The sequence below is a fragment of the Spinacia oleracea genome, chromosome 3 (genome assembly GCF_020520425.1).
Source record: "Spinacia oleracea cultivar Varoflay chromosome 3, BTI_SOV_V1, whole genome shotgun sequence".
Lineage (NCBI taxonomy): Eukaryota > Viridiplantae > Streptophyta > Magnoliopsida > Caryophyllales > Amaranthaceae > Spinacia > Spinacia oleracea.
Window position 1 is genome coordinate 66,982,325 of NC_079489.1, and position 22,327 is coordinate 67,004,651.

The 22,327-nt window shown below is 36.1% G+C and overlaps 1 protein-coding gene across 6 annotated transcripts; it reads left to right on the forward strand.

Annotated features, from left to right (window-relative positions):
* Positions 1-16,197: 16,197 nt before the first annotated feature.
* LOC110783504 (probable potassium transporter 17) lies at positions 16,198-22,055 on the forward strand. 6 transcript variants are annotated; one of them, XM_021987844.2, is made up of 8 exons: positions 16,198-16,523; positions 17,307-17,526; positions 18,457-18,687; positions 18,777-18,827; positions 19,034-19,294; positions 19,614-19,666; positions 19,818-20,187; positions 20,987-22,055. In XM_021987844.2, the coding sequence occupies exons 1-8, from the start codon at positions 16,383-16,385 to the stop codon at positions 21,838-21,840; spliced, it is 2,181 nt and encodes a 726-aa protein (XP_021843536.2). In that variant the 5' UTR covers positions 16,198-16,382; the 3' UTR covers positions 21,841-22,055. The 6 variants fall into 6 exon arrangements, with proteins under 6 accessions (XP_021843536.2, XP_021843537.2, XP_056696418.1 ...); XM_021987845.2 differs by having other exon boundaries at positions 16,198-16,518; XM_056840440.1 differs by having other exon boundaries at positions 16,384-16,523; positions 17,025-17,526.
* The last annotated feature ends 272 nt before the right edge of the window (positions 22,056-22,327 follow it).

Genomic DNA, 22,327 nt, shown 5'->3' on the forward strand with positions numbered 1-22,327 from the left:
TTTAGCATTGTTGCTTAGACCATATCAACAAGTTAACATTCAAAAGCTCTATTTTGATGGACTTTTGAAAGTTGATTGATTTCTAGATCAATTTAAGACAACTAGTCTTACTTGTTGAAAGTAACAAAAGATATGAACTATTGTTAGAACGCCTAGAAAATAGAGTTCAAAGCTAAAGAAAGATTTTATGACTTTATTATTTCACATGGATTTGAGTGAATATAGGTCTATTTACTCAAATGTGATATAAGTTGAATCTATTTGGCTAGTTCAAAGATTCAGAAGTATAAAATCCACTTGGCAAGAAATCATAAAGATCTAGGTTAGATCATGTTGATGATTACTTGAGACCAAATATGATCATCAATGATTGTGTGTTGTAATTTCACAATCTAGGTCCATAAGATATGGCATATCTTAGTTGGAATAATCGAAGTCAATTAGTACTTGATTCGATTAATGATGAATCATAAGGACTTTTCCTATACTTTCTAAAACAAAATGCTCAACTACCACCAAACTAAACCAAATTCGTCAAAGCTATTGAAAAGTAATTTCAGAATAACTTTTCATAAAATATATCTAGAGAGTTGCAAAACTCAGTGGGAGCTTAGTGTTTGTCATTCGACAAACTAAGGCCCAAGTATAGATATATGTTTCATTGTGATTTATTCAAATGAGACACAAGGGTATTGTTTCTACCACGAATTTTTGAGAACATAATGTTTGTTTGCTCGAAATAATGTCCTTTTGGAGATGCGTTTCCAAAATGACAAGTGGGAGAAAATAGACCTCGAAAGTCTTCGAGGCGAACAACAAACATTGAAGGAAATAATGCCCTTGGTCCAAGTATGCATTCTATGTTAAGTCTAATAAATGCGGTTCAGTATTAATTAACAAGTTAATAATTCAGTGAGATCAAGTGAGCTGAATGCCTAGCTAGAGGCCGCTTCAGTTCAAGTGGAATTAATGATATTAATCCACAGCTTACTCTTGACTGAACCCGTAGGGTCACACAAATAGTACGTAAACGGATCAAGTATTTAATGGCATTAAATACTCCATCTATGAATATTCGGAACCGACGGATCTTGGTTTCAGTGGGAGCTAAGATCGTCACAGGCAAGAAATGAATACTCCGGAAACGATGATATTGCCGGAAACGGAAATATGGATCGTATCGGAAATATGAATATTATCCAAGTCGTAGATGTTGCCGGAAACGGAAACATGGTACGTATCGGAAAATATTATTGGAAATGGAAATATTACCAGAATCGGAAATATTACCGGAAACGGAAATATTGTCAGAATCGGAAATATTGCCGGAATCGGAAAATAATTCCGGAAACGGAAATATTAAATATTTGTTCGAAACGGAAATTAATTCCGGAATCGGAAATATTAAATATTGTTCGTATCGGAAATAGATTCCGGAAATAAAAATTTAATCGGAAGCGTATCGTACGAATTAGCATCGGACGAGGCTTGCCGGACGAAGGCCCAGCACGAAGCCGGGGCCATCGCCCAGCAAGCATGCGCGCCACAAAGCCCAGCCAAGGCAGCGCCCAGGCCTACCGCAAGGCAGGCCCAGCGCGCGCCAAGGGCCACGGCTGCGTGGGCCGTGCTACGCGGGCTGCTGCTCGCACGCGCATGGGCAGCCCTTGTGGCTGCCGTGTGTGTGTGAGTTTGTGCTCATGCGTGATTCCTGAATCTACAAGAGTCAGTGTATGATTAAATTTCTATTCCTAATTGGATAAATTAATTAAATAGAATTCATGTAGGATTCTAATTCCAATTAATTCGTATCCTACTAGGATTACGATTCCTTTTCCATAACTCTATAAATAAAGGCCTAGGGGTCATAATTTATACACAAGTTTCAAAGTATTCAAAAGTGAGTTTTTTTTGAGAGAAAATTAAAACACACATCTTGCTCATAAAGTGCCGAAATTTTCTAGTACCTTAAGGGCGATTCTAGTTGGTCAATCTTAAGGCGGATCCGGACGTGCTGTGGACTATCTACGGAGGGACGACACTTGGAGTCCTAAAAGACTTGTTCTTGTTCGGTTCGGGCGCAGCTAGGGAGGGCACGCAACAAAGAGTATGCATCTAAATTATGCTATATGATTATGTGTAAATAATATGTTGTCCTGGGTTAATGGTTGTTTCCGCATGATCTATGTAGTGTCATATGTATCATAACCTAACAGTGGTATCACGAGCCCCTTATTATTTTCATAATCTAAATTGCATGAACATGGTTAAATATTACAAATTTGCAAGAATTAAAAGGGGTGATTAATTTTCGTAATTGTTAATTAATTGCAAATTGCGTTTATTTAATTATACGTACGCAGTTTTTCGGCAGTTTCTTCGTTACTCATCCGAATTGAGTGATTTTTGTGTCAATTCCGCATGTAAAAGGCATTCTAAAATTTTGACAAAAATAGTATTTTTCTGCCGAACCCAGAATTCTCAAATTCGAAGCCTAACTATGACTTTTCGAAGGTTTTAGTTTTTCGAATGCAAAATTTCGTAAATTTAAGATGTTAAATTAAATATTTGCGATTCTTGTTGATAAATCTTGAATTCTTGATTGACCTACTGCATATGTTTAACAAGTTTGAATGCCTAGTCTTGTTAATTATGCAATCTAATTTGTAATTATGATTAATTTGTTGAAAATTAGAGTAATTTAGAATTAATTTGATTTTCATAATTAATTGTAATTTAATTAGAAACCTATGATTAAAAACCACCATAAAAATTGTAAATTTACGATAAATTTTAAATTTTTATGACCTAGACTTGAATCCATAACAATCGGAAATCAATTGGATAATAAATTTTCGATTTTTTCGCCCTAAAATTATGAAATTAATAATATTTATTAATTTGTCATTAATTTTAAATATAAATTTTAAATTTTTATGCGATTCGTTCAAATAACTTGCACGCACGAAGCAATGGACGCTTCGTGTTACCCTTAAGGGGTGTTGTATAATGCGGGCATGCGACGACGAGCAAGGGAGCTCGTCGCCCGTGCGGCACGAATGCAATGAGCAAGGACGTAGTGCACGAGCACAAGGCAGCAGCCCTGCCTTGTGTCGTGTGCCACGAGCAATGAACGAATGGGCATGGGCGAAGGGCGAGCCAAGGCAGTCGCGTGTGGGCAGCAAGCGAGCTGCGCCACAACGCGCGCTGCCTCGCACAAGTGCGCGCAGCCTCGCGCGCAGCGAGCGCAAGCTCGCGTGCCACGAGCGCTGCGCCCAGCACTGCTCGCGCGCGCAGCGCGCGATGTCGCTCGCCCAGCGAGCGATGTCGCGCCCCAGCGAGCGATGGCTCGCGCGCGCAGCGCGCGATGTCGCTCGCCCAGCGAGCGATGTCGCGCCCCAGCGAGCGATGGCTCGCGCCCCAGCGAGCGATGGCTCGCGCGCTCAGCGAGCGAGCCAGCGCGCCCAGCGAGCGATCTCGCGCGCGCGCACTGCGAGCGATAGCTCGCGTGCGATGGGGCGCTGTGCGGAGGCTTGCGATAGGACAGCAGCAGCTATGCGACGAGCGCATGGGCTGCGCGCACATGGCCAGCAATGGCTGTGTGCGTGCGGCCCATGGGCGTGCAACGCGTAGGGTGTTTGCGTTACGATTAGATCGTTTTGAATGTTTAATTTGAAAATTTCAGTTCACGTAATTTTAATTAATTTTAAAATTAATAATTTGAATTAATTTCTTGGATTTTAATTTTGAATATTATAATTATAATAAATGGAATTTATTCTAATTATTTTACTAAAATTAAAATCATGAATTAATTTAAATGCGACTGAAATTAAATTAAATTTTTGGATTCAATTATAAATTTATATGAGCTTTAAATTTTAATTAAATTTGTATGTTTCCGGTTAGACTAGAAATACAATTTTATGTTTAAAATTAGTAAAGCATATGAATTTATTGGTTTGAGTGGGAGCGCTTTTTAGTCATAAACTCTTGATTAGGTCTACAAATCCTTAAGGTTAAAACAACTCGATTAGAATTAATAAGGACTGAATAATTGGTAGATTATTGGTGCCCTTGATTAATTGCTGCAAATGTTTACGTGATGCATAATGTGTTTTACTAACCAGCTATGTGGGCCATTCATGATAATGAATGGGTGAATGGTATATATTGTATATGTACTGTTTTGCAGGTTATGAAGTGACTAGTATGGCCCAAATAGGATAGAAAATATGGTCTGCGTACCATTAATTTGAATGTAATTGGTCTAAAGTACCAAAGTTATTTTTCAATTCAAATATGGTCTGCGAACCATCAAATAGTTGTAATTAGTTATAGCTTATCCTATTTGAAGAAAATGGTGCCTCCCACGGAGATTTTCAAGACGGACTTTGAAGTCAAAGCTTCAAGATGAAGTCGGGCCATACTAGATCACAAATATCTTATGCATGTTTTAAGTTATTTATTGTTTTAAATATGTCTTAAAATGCATGAGATCAAAAGCTTGATTATGTTGCATGATTAAGGATTTTAGTTCACTTAAAATCTAACCAACATAGTAAGAGCCTTAAGTTCCAAACTTAAAAATTGAGTTAAAAGGTGCCATGCCAAAATATACACTTGCTTGGATATCCTTTACATCAATCTAGTAATAGTTTTCGCTCAGCGAGGTGTTACTTATTGGTCCTAAAGGGGCAAGGTACACAAATAATTGTGAGTACATGTTAGTTTTGGTGAAACTCAACGATATAAGTAAGGAGTCCTTTTATGTCGTGGCAAATTCGATAGGTTTACCTAATAAGTTCTTAGACGTACCTATCAACCAAGAATAGTTTCTAGACTATTAGCAAAAGGCTTTTGCTTACCTAAGATGTTCTAGGATTAAGTCGACAAACTGTGCTTAGTTCTTCAATGATTTTAGGATCTTGGAATCATTTTATTCACACCTGCCGGAACAATAAAATCGAATAAAATGCTAATAACTTGTTTGAATTGCATGGTTGCTTTAATTTCAAGTTATTATTCATGATAAATGTTTAGACTTTGCATGCTTCAATGTATGTTTTAATTATTGTTTATAATTAAATATCTTGCACTGCAATAAATCCTTTTAGAAAGGTAACAGTAAATTTCCTCGATTGGTAGTGAATCCAAGAACGATTCACGGAAAAGAGAGAAAGTGAGCAATTTAAAATGTACGTTTCTTATATCGACTTTTATGGTTGTTTTCGAATATCAAAATCGAATGGCAAACCAATTGGTGCTTGTGAATTCAAAATACAATGTAGTTTTGAGATCGTAAAGCATTGAGTTTAAACGCTCAGCCTTACCAATGGTTAACAACCTAATATCTTTGTCCATTTAATTCTCGAATGAGTCTAGTCCCTAGACATTCGAATAGATCGATGCTTAGAGAACTTTAGAAGCTTCTGGTAAGATCATCTAGTTGAAACAAAATATTCAACATAAATTAAAATGGTAAAGAACCTTGTTGGTGACATTGGACATGTCTAACAAAGTATAAAAGTCAACACTAAAGAATTCAATTCTTAAGACTATAAGAAAGGGTACAAGAAATAGGAAAACGAGGAACAAATGAAAGGAATTTACGATTCCGTTTCTACCTATAAGTTTATGTTTAAAGAGAAGTGACCTAGCAATCAAACTTCCTTGGTATCATATACCGCTTGAGGTTCTTACTTCGGTAATAACTCAAACAATGGAAGCTAGGATACACTAATGACCTACAAGTGGGAAATGAAGCATGGCAATGCTACATTAGTTGTAGGGTCATCTAGTTTGTTTTAAGTCCTTTCAAGGCTGGAACTTAATGGCTATTTTGTTCCATAATCAGCATACCTAAATTTCTGCTTCAAACACAGAAAGACTCACATTCAGAAGAACAAAAACAATGCTTGTTTGTTTGTTTATTTGAATGAAATGGTCAATTACTGGTTGAGTCAATATGCTTGATTAAAACAAACAACTCTTTAAAGAACTTTACTAGGTTCAAATCAAACCCTTGATTTGAGTTCCATTAAATCTTTGGCATTGTTGCTTAGACCATATCAACAAGTTAACATTCATAAGCTCTATTTTGATGGACTTTTGAAAGTTGGTTGATTTCTAGATCAACTTAAGACAAGCTAGTCTTACTTGTTGAAAGTAACAAAGAATATGAACTATTGTTAGAACGCCTAGACGATAGAGTTCAAAGCTAAAGAAAGGTTTTATGACTTTATTATTTCACATGGATTTGAGTGAATATAGGTTTATTTACTCAAATGTGATATAAGTTGAATCTGTTTGGCTAGTTCAAAGATTCAGAAGTATAAAATCCACTCGGCAAGAAATCATAAAGATCTAGGTTAGATCATGTTGATGATTACTTGAGACCAAATATGATCATCAATGATTGTGTGTTGTAATCTAGCTCCATAAGATATGGCATATCTACGTTGGAATGATCGAAGTCAATTAGTACTTGATTCGATCAATGATGAATCATAAAGACTTTTCCTATAATTTCTAAAACAAAATGCTCAACTACCACCAAACTAAACCAAATTCGTCAAAGCTATTGAAAAGTAATTTCAGGATATCTTTTCAATTATATATATCTAAAGAGTTGCTAAACTCAGTGGGAGTTTAGTGTTTGTTATTCAACAAACTAAGGCCCAAGTCTAGATATATGTTTCATTGTGATTTATTCAAATGAGACACAAGGGTATTGTTTCTACCACGAATTTTTGAGAACATAATGTTTGTTTGCTCGAAATAATGTCCTTTTGGAGATTCGTTTCCAAAATGACAAGTGGGAGAAAATAGACCTCGAAAGTTTTCGAGGCGAACAACAAACATAAACGGACATTCCGGAGGCTTTTCGAAGTGCTTCAGAAAATCCGAACTTATTCTGAAAGGACTTTAGAAGTAGCTTTTAAAGAATAGACATCTCTTAGAAGACTTTACAAGTGCTTCAAGGAGAACAGAATATTCAAAGGACTTTCAAGTGGCTATTGATATTCTATTGTTTGATGTTCTATACCCAAGTAGGCATAGAGTTCAACTCACTGAAACTATGCAATTCTTCTATTAGATAGTGAAGAAACCTACAACTTACAGTCAAACTATTATCATGTAGATTAATGAGTTTGTGACTTGTAAGAAAGCTATGACGAAACCCAGATTCCCTAAAATGGTTAGAGGCCATATATAGACTCAAATGTTTTAAATGGTTAGAGGCCATAAAACATACTCAATGTTTTGATGACAAAATTGAAATTTTGTTGATTTGCAAGAATGGGTTCACACCTATTGGTTGCAAGTTTGTTTTAAGGATAAAAACCATCAAACAAGAATTGTGTTCACACACAAAGCTAGATTAGTTGCTAAAGGTTACAAGCAAATTCATGGCATGGATTGTGTTGAAACCTCATGCATAATCATAATGCTCAAGTCTATAATTCAAGCAATGATTGCATATTGGTACATATGACAATTGGATGACAAAACGTATTCCTCAATCAAATGATGGAAGAAACTATGTACATGGAATGTCATAGGATTTGTGGATCCAAATAAATGCTTGAAAAGAAAGCTAGCTTACGAAATCTAAGTACAGATTTAAGCAAGCAATTGGGAGTTGGAACTGTATTTTAGTGAAGCTAATAAGTATTTTAGTTTCATAAAATGTACATGATTCTTATAGATGTATAAGAAGTTTAGTGGGAGTACATAAAAACTTATTTGGTCCTATGTGTATCACACACATATCTCTCTATTGTGAAATAACATTCAAATGCTAATGACTTAGATTTGAAATTATTCATCAATGATGGACCATGGCGAAACTTAGTACATATTGGGTATTAAGATCTATTTACAAAGATCTTATAATATTGTTTTAGATTAAGTAATGGCATTTACTAAATCAAACACGAAAGTCTCCATTGGAGATATTCGACCCATGTGAATAAATCTAAGTAATGAATGTTTGAACTATGTATAAGCATTTACTAAGTTAAACATCAAAGAGTCTAAATGAGATTCTTAACCTATATTATATGTCAAAGAATTTAGCTGGATTCAGTATCTACTAAAATTGAATGAGCTAAAGTTACATGAATAGAATTCAATTGGGAATTATTCTGCAAAAGAATTTATCATGTATGATATAATATGAGGATCGCCAAAAACGTATCGTATGACTTTAGGCATGACGAACATATACCAATCTCTATTGATCTAAGTGAAGATCAACTAGATTGAGATCAAGAATACTTATGGTACTTGAAAAGGTACATAGGAATAGTTCTTGATTCAAGGAAATAAAGATACGCTAAATATTGATGCTACACGCATAAACACTGGCAAAGGATCAAGCAAGACCCTTTGGAGTTAACCATTGATAAAGACGAGCTATAGAGCATCGTGTTTTGAAATGGCAACATGGATTGGAGACCATGAGTTGTTGCGTGGGAAATTAAAATATTAATTTCTATGTTCTAAGATATAGTTGGAGAGTCTTCCACATATCTATGAACTGCTTGGATAGGTAAATCCAAACAAAGCATCACTAGCAACCTATGCAGTTGAAGTAAAAGTAATTATTGCCTAAGAAGCAATAAAACAGGGTTGTTTAAAGTTCTTCACTGAACTTGGGTAGATCACCTATCTGCTGGCTTGATGGTTCTTCATTGAAAAATGCGTGGAACCACTCTTGAAGCAAGAAAAACGTCTGCTAACTTAATGGTTCTTCATTGCAAAATGCGTAGAACCACTAATGTAGTAAGAAAGACTAGATCACATAATAAACAAACTCGAAAAGATCTTATCATCATATCTCAAAGAACATTCGATGAAAAGGATGTTAAGATTGGCAAAGCATGATAACTAAACCTATGCAACAAGTGAGAAGCAACACTCACATTGTCGCACTGGAAATCAAGTATAGCTTTGAATTCCATGAATTGTTTTAGAAAATGGGTTTGAGGCCCATGGTTGTAAAACATTGGGGTTGAACATTTATCATATATGAAATGTATTTTCATATTCCATTTAATCTTGGTTTAGTATTAAATGATGAGTCCCTTCAAATTTGACGATATATTCAAGATAGACTGTCAGGACCAGTCCTGTGACTAAGAAATGTCTATCAAGTGAACTTGAATGTCAAAGGTTGAAAATGGTCCCTAATCGGAGTTTTCTATAAAATTGGACGCATAGAAAACGTTAGACGATTAGAATGCAAGATGACTAGTAGTTCTGTTTCTTGAACTATGTGGACATGGCAATGTCATAATCATTTGCATAGATACTTACTTTGGGAAGACTAGTATCGGACAAGACCTATGAAACTTTACTGTAAGAGATGAAAGTCTGTCATAAGTAAATTTCATTAAATTATTAGACACTAAATCCTCAATACCTGAGTGATTTGAGATTACTTGTTTGAGAACTGGTTGCTTTGACGTTGACCAACCGTCGCACCGTAAAAGGAGGCTATAAAGGCAACGCTCAGGTAATCACCTATCAAACGAAGTCTAATCTCAAGATCGCAAGATTGGGATTGTCCTCCCATAAATCGGGATGAGATGCTTAAAAGTTGTACAAGGCCACTCGGAGAGCTAGAAACTGTGAAATGCATGGCCGTGCTCGGATGAATCATAGGCTATGATTATCTGTTTATTTGATCAGTTGAACTCTGAAACCGAGGAACACCTCTGGACATAATAAGGATGACAACTCTTACCTTATGTTCAAGAGCAAGCATCGAGCGACAAAGGAATTAGGAAATGCACACTTGTCCCTAAGGACAAGTGGGAGACTGAAGGAAATAATGCCCTTGGTCCAAGTATGCATTCTATGTTAAGTCTAATAAATGCGGTTCAGTATTAATTAACAAGTTAATAATTCAGTGAGATCAAGTGAGCTGAATGCCTAGCTAGAGGCCGCTTCAGTTCAAGTGGAATTAATGATATTAATCCACAGCTTACTCTTGACTGAACCCGTAGGGTCACACAAATAGTACGTAAACGGATCAAGTATTTAATGGCATTAAATACTCCATCTATGAATATTCGGAACCGACGGATCTTGGTTTCAGTGGGAGCTAAGATCGTCACAGGCAAGAAATGAATACTCCGGAAACGATGATATTGCCGGAAACGGAAATATGGATCGTATCGGAAATATGAATATTATCCAAGTCGTAGATGTTGCCGGAAACGGAAACATGGTACGTATCGGAAAATATTATTGGAAATGGAAATATTACCAGAATCGGAAATATTACCGGAAACGGAAATATTGTCAGAATCGGAAATATTGCCGGAATCGGAAAATAATTCCGGAAACGGAAATATTAAATATTTGTTCGAAACGGAAATTAATTCCGGAATCGGAAATATTAAATATTGTTCGTATCGGAAATAGATTCCGGAAATGGAAATTTAATCGGAAGCGTATCGTACGAATTAGCATCGGACGAGGCTTGCCGGACGAAGGCCCAGCACGAAGCCGGGGCCATCGCCCAGCAAGCATGCGCGCCACAAAGCCCAGCCAAGGCAGCGCCCAGGCCTACCGCAAGGCAGGCCCAGCGCGCGCCAAGGGCCACGGCTGCGTGGGCCGTGCTACGCGGGCTGCTGCTCGCACGCGCATGGGCAGCCCTTGTGGCTGCCGTGTGTGTGTGAGTTTGTGCTCATGCGTGATTCCTGAATCTACAAGAGTCAGTGTATGATTAAATTTCTATTCCTAATTGGATAAATTAATTAAATAGAATTCATGTAGGATTCTAATTCCAATTAATTCGTATCCTACTAGGATTACGATTCCTTTTCCATAACTCTATAAATAAAGGCCTAGGGGTCATAATTTATACACAAGTTTCAAAGTATTCAAAAGTGAGTTTTTTTTGAGAGAAAATTAAAACACACATCTTGCTCATAAAGTGCCGAAATTTTCTAGTACCTTAAGGGCGATTCTAGTTGGTCAATCTTAAGGCGGATCCGGACGTGCTGTGGACTATCTACGGAGGGACGACACTTGGAGTCCTAAAAGACTTGTTCTTGTTCGGTTCGGGCGCAGCTAGGGAGGGCACGCAACAAAGAGTATGCATCTAAATTATGCTATATGATTATGTGTAAATAATATGTTGTCCTGGGTTAATGGTTGTTTCCGCATGATCTATGTAGTGTCATATGTATCATAACCTAACAAACATAAACGGACATTCCGAAGGCTTTTCGAAGTGCTTCAGAAAATCTGAACTTATTCTTTAAGGACTTTAGAAGTGGCTTTAAAGAATAGACATCTCTTAGAAGACTTTACAAGTGCTTCAAGGAGAACAGAATATTCAAAGGACTTTCAAGTGTCTGTTGATATTCTATTGTTTGATGTTCTATACCCAAGTAGGCATAGAATTCAAATCACTGAAACTATGAGATTCTTCTATTAGATAGTGAAGAAACATGGAGTTCAGGTCACTGAAACTATGCAATTCTTCTATTAGATAGTAAAGAAACCTACAACTTGCAGTCAAACTATTATCATGTAGATTAATGAGTTTGTGACTTGTAAGAAAGCTATGACGAAACCCAGATTCCCTAAAATGGTTAGAGGCCATATATAGACTCAAATGTTTTAGATGGTTAAAGGCCATAAAACATAACCAATGTTTTGATGACAAAATTGAAATTTTGTTGATTTGCAAGAATAGTTTCACACCTATTGGTTGCAAGTTTGTTTTAAGGATAAAAACCATCAAACATGGAATTGTGTTCACACACAAAGCTAGATCAGTTGCTAAAGGTTACAAGCAAATTGATGGCATGGATTGTGTTGAAACCTCATGCATAATCGTAATGCTCAAGTCTATAACTCAAGCAATGATTGCATATTGGTACATATGACAATTGGATGACAAAACGTATTCCTCAATCAAATGTTGGAAGAAAACTATGTACATGGCATGTCATAGGATTTGTGGATCCAAATAAATGCTTGAAAAGGAATGCTAACTTATGAAATCTAAGTACAGATTTAAGCAAGCAATTGGGAATTGGAACTGTATTTTAGTGAAGCTAATAAGAATTTTAGTTTCATAAAATATACATGATTCTTATAGATATATAAGAAGTTTAGTGGGAGTACGTAAAACTTATTTGGTCCTATGTGTATCACACATATCTCTCTATTGTGAAATAACATTCAAATGCTAATGACTTAGGTTTGAAATTATTCATCAATGATGGACCAAGGCGAAACTTAGTACATACTGGGTATTAAGATCTATTTACAAAGATCTTATGATATTGTTTAGTAATGGCATTTACTAAATCAAACACGAAAGACTCCATTGGAGATATTCGATCCATATGAATAAATCTAAGTAATGAATGTTTGAACTATGTATAAGCATTTACTAAGTTAAACATCAAAGAATCTAATGAGATTCTTCACCTATATTATATGTCAAAGAATTTAGTTGGATTCAGTATCTACTGTAACTGAATGAGCTAAAGTTACATGAATAGAATTCAATTGGGAATTATTCTGCAAAAGAATTTATCATGTATATAATATAATATGAGGATCGCCAAAAACGTATCGTATGACTTTAGGCATGACGAACATATACCAATCTCTATTGATCTAAGTGAAGATCAACTAGATTGAGATCAAGAACACTTATGGTACTTGAAAAGGTACATAGGAATAGTTCTTTATTCAAGGAAATAAAGATATGCTAAATATTGATGCTACACGCATAAAACACTGGCAAAGGATCAAGCAAGATTCCCTTGGAGTTAACCATTGGCAAGGACGAGCTATAGAGCATCGTGTTTTGAAATGGCAACATGGATTGGAGACCATGAGTTGTTGCGTGGGAAATTAAATATTAATTTCCATGTTCTAAGATACAGCTGGAAAGTCTTCCACATATCCGTGAACTGCTTGGATAAGTAAATCCAAACCAAAGCATCACTAGCAACCTATACAGTTGAAGTAGAAGTACTTATTGCCTAAGAAGCAATAAAACTGAGTTGTTTACATTAAAAGTTCTTCATTGAACTTGGGAAGATCACATGTCTGTTGACTTAATGGTTCTTCATTGCAAAATGCGTAGAACCACTAATGTAGCAAGAAAGACTAGATCACAAAATAAACATACTCAAAAGTTCTTATCATCATATCTCGAAGAACATTCGATGAAAAGGATGTTAAGATTGGCAAAGCGTGATAACTAAACCTATGCAACAAGTGAGAAGCAACACTCACGTTTTAGCACTGGAAATCAAGCATAGCTTTGAATTCCATGAACTGTTTTAAAGATGGGTTTGAGGCCCATGGTTGTAAAACAATGGGGTTGAACATTTATCATATATGAAATGTATTTTCATATTCCATTTAATCTTGGTTTAGTATTAAATGATGAGTCCCTTCAATTTGACGATATATTCAAGATAGACTGTCAGGACCAGTCCTGTGACTAAGAAATGTCTATCAAGTGAACTTGAATGTCAAAGGTTGAAAATGGTCCCTAGTCGGAGTTTTCTATAAAATTGGACGCATAGAAAACGTTAGACGACTAGAATGCAAGATGACTAGTAGTTCTGTTTCTTGAACTATGTGGACATGGCAATGTCATAATCATTTGCATTGATACTTACTTTGGGAAGACTAGTATCGGACAAGACCTATGAAACTTTACTGTAAGAGATGAAAATCTGTCATAAGTAAATTTCATTAAAATTATTAGACACTAAATCCTCAATACCTGAGTGATTTGAGATTACTTGTTTGAGAACTGGTTGCTTTGACGTTGACCAACCGTCGCACCGTAAAAGGAGGCTATAAAGGCAACGCTCAGGTAATCACCTATCAAACGAAGTCTAATCTCAAGATCGCAAGATTGGGATTGTCCTCCCATAAATCGGGATGAGATGCTTAAAAGTTGTACAAGGCCACTCGGAGAGCTAGAAACTGTGAAATGCATGGCCGTGCTCGGATGAATCATAGGCTATGATTATCTGTCTATTTGATCAGTTGAACTCTGAAATCGAGGAACACCTCTGGACATAATAAGGATGACAACTCTTACCTTATGTTCAAGAGCAAGCATCGAGCGACAAAGGAATTAGGAAATGCACACTTGTCCCTAAGGACAAGTGGGAGACTGAAGGAAATAATGCCCTTGGTCCAAGTATGCATTCAATGTTAAGTCTAATAAATGCGGTTCAGTATTAATTAACAAGTTAATAATTCAGTGAGATCAAGTGAGCTGAATGCCTAACTAGAGGCCGCTTCAGTTCAAGTGGAATTAATGATATTAATCCACAGCTTACTCTTGACTGAACCCGTAGGGTCACACAAATAGTACGTAAACGGATCAAGTATTTAATGGCATTAAATACTCCATCTATGGATATTCGGAATCGACGGATCTTGGTTTCAGTGGGAGCTGAGATCGTCACAGGCAAGAAATGAATACTCCGGAAACGATGATATTGCCGGAAACGGAAATATGGATCGTATCGGAAATATAAATATTATCCAAGTCGTAGATGTTGCCGGAAACGGAAACATGGTACGTATCGGAAATGGAAATATTTCCGGAATCGGAAATATTGCCGGAAACGGAAATATTGTCAGAATCGGAAATATTATCGGAATCGGAAAATAATTCCAGAAACGGAAATATTAAATATTTGTTCGAAACGGAAATTGATTCCGGAATCGGAAATGTTAAATATTGTTCGTATTGGAAATGAATTCCGGAACCGGGAATTTAATCGGAAGCGTATCGTACGAATAAGCATCGGACGAGGCCTGCCGGACGAGGGCCCAGCACGAAGCCAGGCCATCGCCCAGCAAGCCACACGCATCCAACAACACGCCAATGCCTCGACCAGGCCCAGCGCAAGGCCAGTCCCAGCCAAGGCTGGCGCGCGCGCACAAATGGGCTGCGGGCAGTGGGCCTGTGCGCCGTGCGCACAGCGTGGGCCGCAAGGCTTGCGCATGGGCGTGCGATGCTCGTGCGGTGCGTGTGTACGTGCTATACGAATCCTAAAGCTATCGGGATTCGTGCATAGATTAAATCCTAATCCTAAAAGATTAAATTAATTATTTAGAGTTCTAATAGGATTCTAATTAATTAATTAGTATTCTAACAGGATTCGAAATCCTTTCCAAGGTTCTATAAATATATGCCTAGGGTCATAAATTTATACACAAGTTTTCAAGTATTCAAAACTAGGATTTTTAAGCAGAAAAATCAGCCATAACTCTTGCCTATTTAGCCGAAAATAAGTAGTACCTTAAGGGCGATTCTAGTTGGTCAATCTTAAGGCGGATCCGGACGTGCTGTGGACTATCTACGGAGGGACGACACTTGGAGTCCTAAAGACTTGTTCTTGTTCGGTTCGGGCGCAGCTAGGGAAGGCACGCAACAAAGAGTATGCATCTAAACTATGCTAAATGATTATGTGTAAATAATATGTTTTCCTGGCTTTATGGTTTTTCCGCATGATTTATGAATTGTCATATGTATCATAACCTAACACTTATTGGGACTTATTTAAGTTATATGAACTTATAGGACCTGAAAATAAGGTTTTATAAATTGAAGATAACAATACCTTAATAAAATAAGGTTTTATAAGTTGAAGAAAACAAGACCTTAATAAACTAGTTTACTCATAATAAACCAGTTAATTAAATAGGATAATTCATTAGGTGGTTGTTTATTTTTCTTTTTAAAATCCATACCATTGTTGTAAATTAAAAAAAGTTAGTTGTTTGTTACTCAAAATGCGATCGGTCGCAATTTGGATTATACACTCAGGTGCACAGTGCTCATTGTGCACCATAACGAACATTCATTCAGAGTTAATGAACATGGAGAATGATTTCAATGTACATATACAAGTGAAATATTTGAACGATATGTTCTTTGAGTTTGAACTATTTGTTATATGTTTTCTGGATATGAACTATATATTCATTTAAACGTCAGGTACACAATAAATATGGTACACCCGAGTGCATAAACCATATTTTTCTGTTGTTCATACTCCCTAAAACTTACTCCCTTGTAAATCTTATTGGTTCGATATTTATATCTATAAATCTTTCAACATTAATTACTCAAAGAAAACCTAATTGTTTTGGTTCGTTATTTATTTTATATCAACATTAATTACTCAAAGAAAACGTGAAAACAAGTACTTTCTTGTGATTCACAGACTTTAAATACACTCTTTTTCACTTGAATTGATTTGTGAATTTGTAACTGCGTTGATTCCTGAAACCCTCCATCAAAACTCAAAAGGCATTCATTTTACAGTAAATTTTCTCTTTCTTTTTTCTTTCTCTGAATTCCAATGTTGCCAAGTTTTGATGGAAAAATTCCATCATCATCATCATCATCATCATCATCATCATCACAACCAATGCCCCTCTCTAACATTTTTGTTGATTCTGGTTCCAGAGCTCACCTTCCTAACCCTATCCCCGTTGGTAAGGTACCAATTTCTACATTTTTCGAATTATTATTTTACTCTATTTCAAAATGTTAAAATTAAATAAAGGTCTTGCCTTTTTCACCCCATTATTGCTTAATTATTATTACTACAACGCCCAATTTAATAAATAAGTAAAATTCGATAAAAATAATTTAAATTCTGCAAAAATAAGTCAAGTTCAGTAAAAATCAGTTTTATTAAGCAAAAATCAGTAATTTCAATGAACATATACAATAGCAAATCAGTAAAAGTAAGTTTTAATCAGTAAACATAATTGCAGCTCAAAAGAATAATTGAAGTTCACAATTTGTTTATGTTCAACCAAAATAATTTAAGCTCGGTAAAAATTAGGAGAAGAGAACAGGACGTTAGAGGAGCATTTTCTTATTACTCACTCCGTTTGTCCTATGAAAATAGTGTTTTATTAAGATTCAAAGTGGGCGAGCAAAATGTATTTTATACGAGTGTAAAGTGTTGTCCTATGAACTTTCATGTTAACAGGGCAATCTTTAGAGACGGTCTAAAACGGTAAATGGGGTAAATAAAAGAGATAGAGGGAGTACACTCTACCTCTTTCCTTGAAATGTACGGAGTAATCACAAGTACAGTAAGCTGGAAGAACTGTGCAAAAATGGAAAAGACTATGTAATGTTTTTGGGTTCTCCATTTCTTTACCTCTATTTCCTATTGTAAGATTATGAACACCTAAGCTAGTAAAAATGGTAAATCTTGATTTAATATAATTTGGTGCAATTAATATTTCAAGTTGTTTGTAATAATCAGCAAAGCCGATGGCATACATTAGTCGTTGCATACAAGACATTGGGAGTGGTTTTTGGAGGATTAGTGACATCCCCACTTTATGTATATCCTTCAATGCCCTTGAAGTCTCCAACAGAAGAGGACTACTTGGGAATTTATAGTATTATGTTTTGGACTCTTAGCCTCATTGGGGTTATCAAGTATGCAAGCATTGCACTCAAAGCTGATGATCAAGGGGAAGGTAATACCAATCCTTTATACTTCATTTGTTTGGTTTTAAAATTTATATCCAACTATGGATTTCAGGTTGTTGAATCTCAAAATTCCACATAGTATACGACTGTATGGTGTATTTAGCTCTTGGTCCTTTATAGTTATGATTTATGAAACTTATGAGTAGTATCTCAGTGCCATTACTTGTGCCCACATGTTCTGAAAATAGAAAATATAATTTAGACTCCCTTCTATTCGACTTATTTTATCTAGGAAAAAAAAACTTAATCTGTCTGAAACAAACTTATTTGTATGTGAAAGTGTATGAAAAAAACTTATATCTTCTTAACTGAACTTATTTGAAGTTATTTGAACTTATTTTGTCTGAAATAAGTCAAACTAAGTTTAACAAAGTGTACATGTTTTTGGGCCAATCCTTTAGGGCTTGACATGCAGAGCTGTTTCAGATATGAGCTGCTGTATGTCTTTGGGGGAAAAAGATAATCAAGAAGCCATCTGGTTTCCACATTGTGTGCTCTCATTCTGCAGTAAGCTAGTAAAAATTTTCCTTGTCCAGCATCACATACATTATTACCCCAACTATTGCATTTGCGTCAATAGGACCTCGAAGCTAACTTACAGTTATGGCGAATTCGTGTATTTGTCTGTTTGGAGCAGAATGTAATACTTTGTTGCTAAGTAGAATTCTGAAACTGAAATGCTTACACCAAGTATTCCAACTAAACCTGTCTGTCATCATAGGTGCAGTAATCTTCAATTCAGACTAATAGACTTTCTGTATATGTGCCCAATAAAACTTATCTCTTGGTTAAGTTTTTCCCAAGAACTAGTGAACTCAACCTGTTGTTTTGATTCACTTTATGTTTATTCAGTTTGTTGAATTTCAATCTTACAGATGATTTCTTAACGTTTGTTCTTGTAATATTTGGAAGTGCAGGCGGAACATTTGCTCTATATTCATTACTTTGTAGGCACATGAGAATAGAAAATCTTTCTGCAAGAGATGCAGATTCTTCTGGAGTTTCAGATTCTGAGGGTCAAGAAAAGCAGAGTAGGCTTGGTAAAATATTTAAGAAAAGTGTGGTGGCTAGAAGGGTGTTGCTCTTTATCTCTATTCTGGGCATGTGTATGTTGATTGGCGATGGTGTACTTACTCCTGCAATCTCAGGTCTCATTTCTAGCAATATCATTTATATTCTTGTACTGCTATCTTGTTTTTTAGATTGATTTAATTTGATTTTTATGCTTATTTTTTAGTGTTGTCTGCAATTGAAGGCATAAGAGCTCCTTTCCCTAAAGTAAGCAAATGTAAGTTTAGCTTTTTATTTTCTCTCTTCTGTGGACTTTCATTCAGGTAGACACTGTCGATACATCTGATTGATCACTTTTAGCAACTTAAAACGGTAACATCCCTGTGTACTCGGGAAAGATTATATTCTTGAGGGATTCATTTCTGGTTGTTCAGGATGATGATATCTTATATGTTGTTTTTCGTATTTATATCACTCTTGCAGCTACAGTTGAAGCTCTTTCGGCTATAATTCTCATATTTTTGTTTCTGCTACAAAAGTTTGGTACTTCACGTGTGAGCTTCCTTTTTTCCCCTATCATGGGTATGTGGACCTTGACTACTCCTCTGGTTGGGATTTACAGCATCATAAGACACTACCCAGGTGTATTCAAGGCTTTATCACCACATTACATTCTCATGTTTTTCTCCAAAAATGGGAAGGAAGGTTGGCAGTCTCTTGGTGGCACAATCCTCTGCATTACAGGTGAACCTCAATTGCTATTTGCTATAGTCACAAACTTCAGAGTGGTTTTACTAATTTCAAGTTTATCTCTTCTTGGATCTTCTTCTATAGTGAAATCAAGTATATATATATATATATATATATTTACACACACACACACACACACACACACACACACATAGCTAATACAATATTGTGTCCTGCTGATTGATTCTTTTAGCATAAACGCGATTTCAGAATGGACCAAGCTAAACACTTTGTGCATAAATAACATGTGCTTATAATCTTATATATCCAGGGCCAGTTACATTACTTCCCTAAACCGGTCTATTATTTGCAGGATCTGAAGCCTTATTTGCTGATCTAGGTCATTTTAGCAGAAGTTCCATCCAGGTTAGATAATCTTGCCAACAATCTACTACGAATTTCTTTTATAGAAGGATTGTATTTGTCTTTAATTTGCCGAGTTCCTCTATTTTTCTTGCTAACAGTCTATGATGGCCTTCCCCTTTACAATCTAGTGACATGTTTGTTTCTTTATCAGCTTGCATTTCTGTTCACTATATACCCATCCCTGGTTTTCACATATGCGGGGCAGACAGCTTATCTCATCAAACACCCCCATGATCATGAAGATGGATTTTACAAGTTCATACCAAGTCAGGTCTATTGGCCTATGTTTGTTATAGCTACGCTTGCAGCTGTTGTAGCTAGTCAATCGTTGATTTCAGCCACCTTTTCACTTGTCAAACAGTCTGTTGTGCTGGATTATTTTCCCCGTGTCAAAGTGGTGCACACTTCCTGTAGCAAAGAAGGCGAGGTTTACTCCCCAGAAATCAACTACATCCTCATGATTCTATGTGTTTCTGTCATACTTATCTTCGGAGATGGAAAAGACATTGGAAATGCCTTTGGTAAGATAACACACACATATTTGTAGATATACTTCATATTTCACCAGAAGCTAGAAAGCATTTTTCCCCCCTTGAAGAATGATATTATACAAAAGTTAGGGAACCCTTTCCAGAAAGGATATCCTCACTTATACATCCTTTAAGTTAAAATCGGTGCTAGTCAAGTTGGATAACTAAATTCCATTATCCGTCACTACTTGATTAGCTTCTTGAAACATGATTTGGACTTTGAAATTGGTGCACTTTTGCACGTATTGAAGAGTGTCAATGCAAATATATCTTCAATGTATTGATCTAAATTTTATGCAATTCATGAGTTCAGTATGTCAATGATATGACATTTAAGTAATCATATCTGATGCAGTCCAGTTTATGTGACTACAGATCATTCTGGGACTCCAAATATATGGTCTGATTTGAGTTTCACGGTGATACTTGTCTTGTTGCATATGGTTAGTCTTACCCAGAAAACACAAATTAAAGGCCCTTACATGCACAAAATACTATTGTAGGATGTCATGAAAGCTACCTTTCTTAATTTGTTACTGTATAACTCGATATGCCACTCCTTTTTTATATACTTACTATTTCTTAGCACAATTGTTTAATTAGGCTTTGTTCTATTCACCCGGTTTGGTCTGATTTATCAAATTTCTGGTCTGGTCTGGTCTTATAGCTTTTATAGCTTCCTGCGAATGCTTGCTTTTTCTGGTCTTATTTTTCTTAATAAACAATAAGAATAAGGTGAAGAGAACAGAGTCTTTGGTAACTCTAATCACTAATAAATGATTGTTCACAGGTGTTGTTGTCAGTATGGTCATGCTTATAACTACCATACTTCTGACTCTGGTCATGATTGTAATCTGGAGAACCTCACCAGTATTAGTATTCCTATTCTGCTTTACATTTTTAACAATGGAAAGCATATATGTCAGTGCTGTATTGATCAAAATTCCAGAGGGTGGATGGATCCCTTTTGCGATTTCATTCATCCTTGCATTCATCATGTTCGGTTGGTACTATGGACGGCAAAGAAAGGTTGACTATGAGTTGACACACAAGATTAACATTGACAGACTCCGGGTACTATTATCTGATCCTGGTGTACAAAGGGTCCCTGGAATTTGCTTCTTCTACACCAATATTCAAGATGGCTTAACACCTGTGCTTGGACATTACATCAAAAACATGAGATCTCTTCATAAGGTCACTATTTTCACGACCCTACGATACTTATTGGTCCCAAAAGTTGCACCAAATGAGAGAATTATAATCAGCAAATTCGACCTGAAAGGGATTTATGGGTGCATAATTCAATACGGTTATGCAGATTCCTTGCATCTTGAAGGAGGAAACCTTGTGAATCAAGTAATTGTTTGCTTACAGGATTTTATAACACATTACTCTGGGCATTTGTCATGTGATGAAACGGGTATCCAAGAAGAGCTTACGAACTTGGAAGAAGCCATGAATGTTGGTGTTGTGCATGTTGGAGGGAAGACAAGGTTTCATATAGGTCAGAATTGTAGCTGGTTTGACAGAATTATGCTTGCATTTTATGAAGTCATGCACAGTAACTGTCGGTCTTCTCTGCCTGCTTTAGGAGTGCCACTTCCCCAGCGTATGGAAGTTGGTATGCTTTATGAGGCTTGAAATCAAAGGGAGTGATCAAGGTTTGTTACTCTTTTTCTGCATATGCAATGAAATAACAGTGCTTTTTTTATGTGCAAGGATATTGTTTGAAGATAATTTTAGTTCTTGCAGATGTAATTTCCTTGTATATTATAGTATAAATTGTGCAGAATAATACCATTATTTGAAATGCCTTACTGTCATTTCAGAATGCACATTACTCCATCTTGGTTTTAGCTTGTGTTTTAAATTATGCTTCAGCTGAATTGTAATTGACCTAATCATGTACTGCCTAATTTTGATCCGAAAATGATGATACAAAGTAGAACCAAAACCTACATTTAACCTTACTGACACTAAACCTAATCCGAAATTAGCTAAGACTCATTTCTAAATCAAATTGAGTAGACTTATTTAAATTGAATATGACCTTAACACTATTAGAATCCGAACCTAACTGAACACTAACCCAATGTAACTCAAAATTGCTCCTTTAAAACTTGTTATT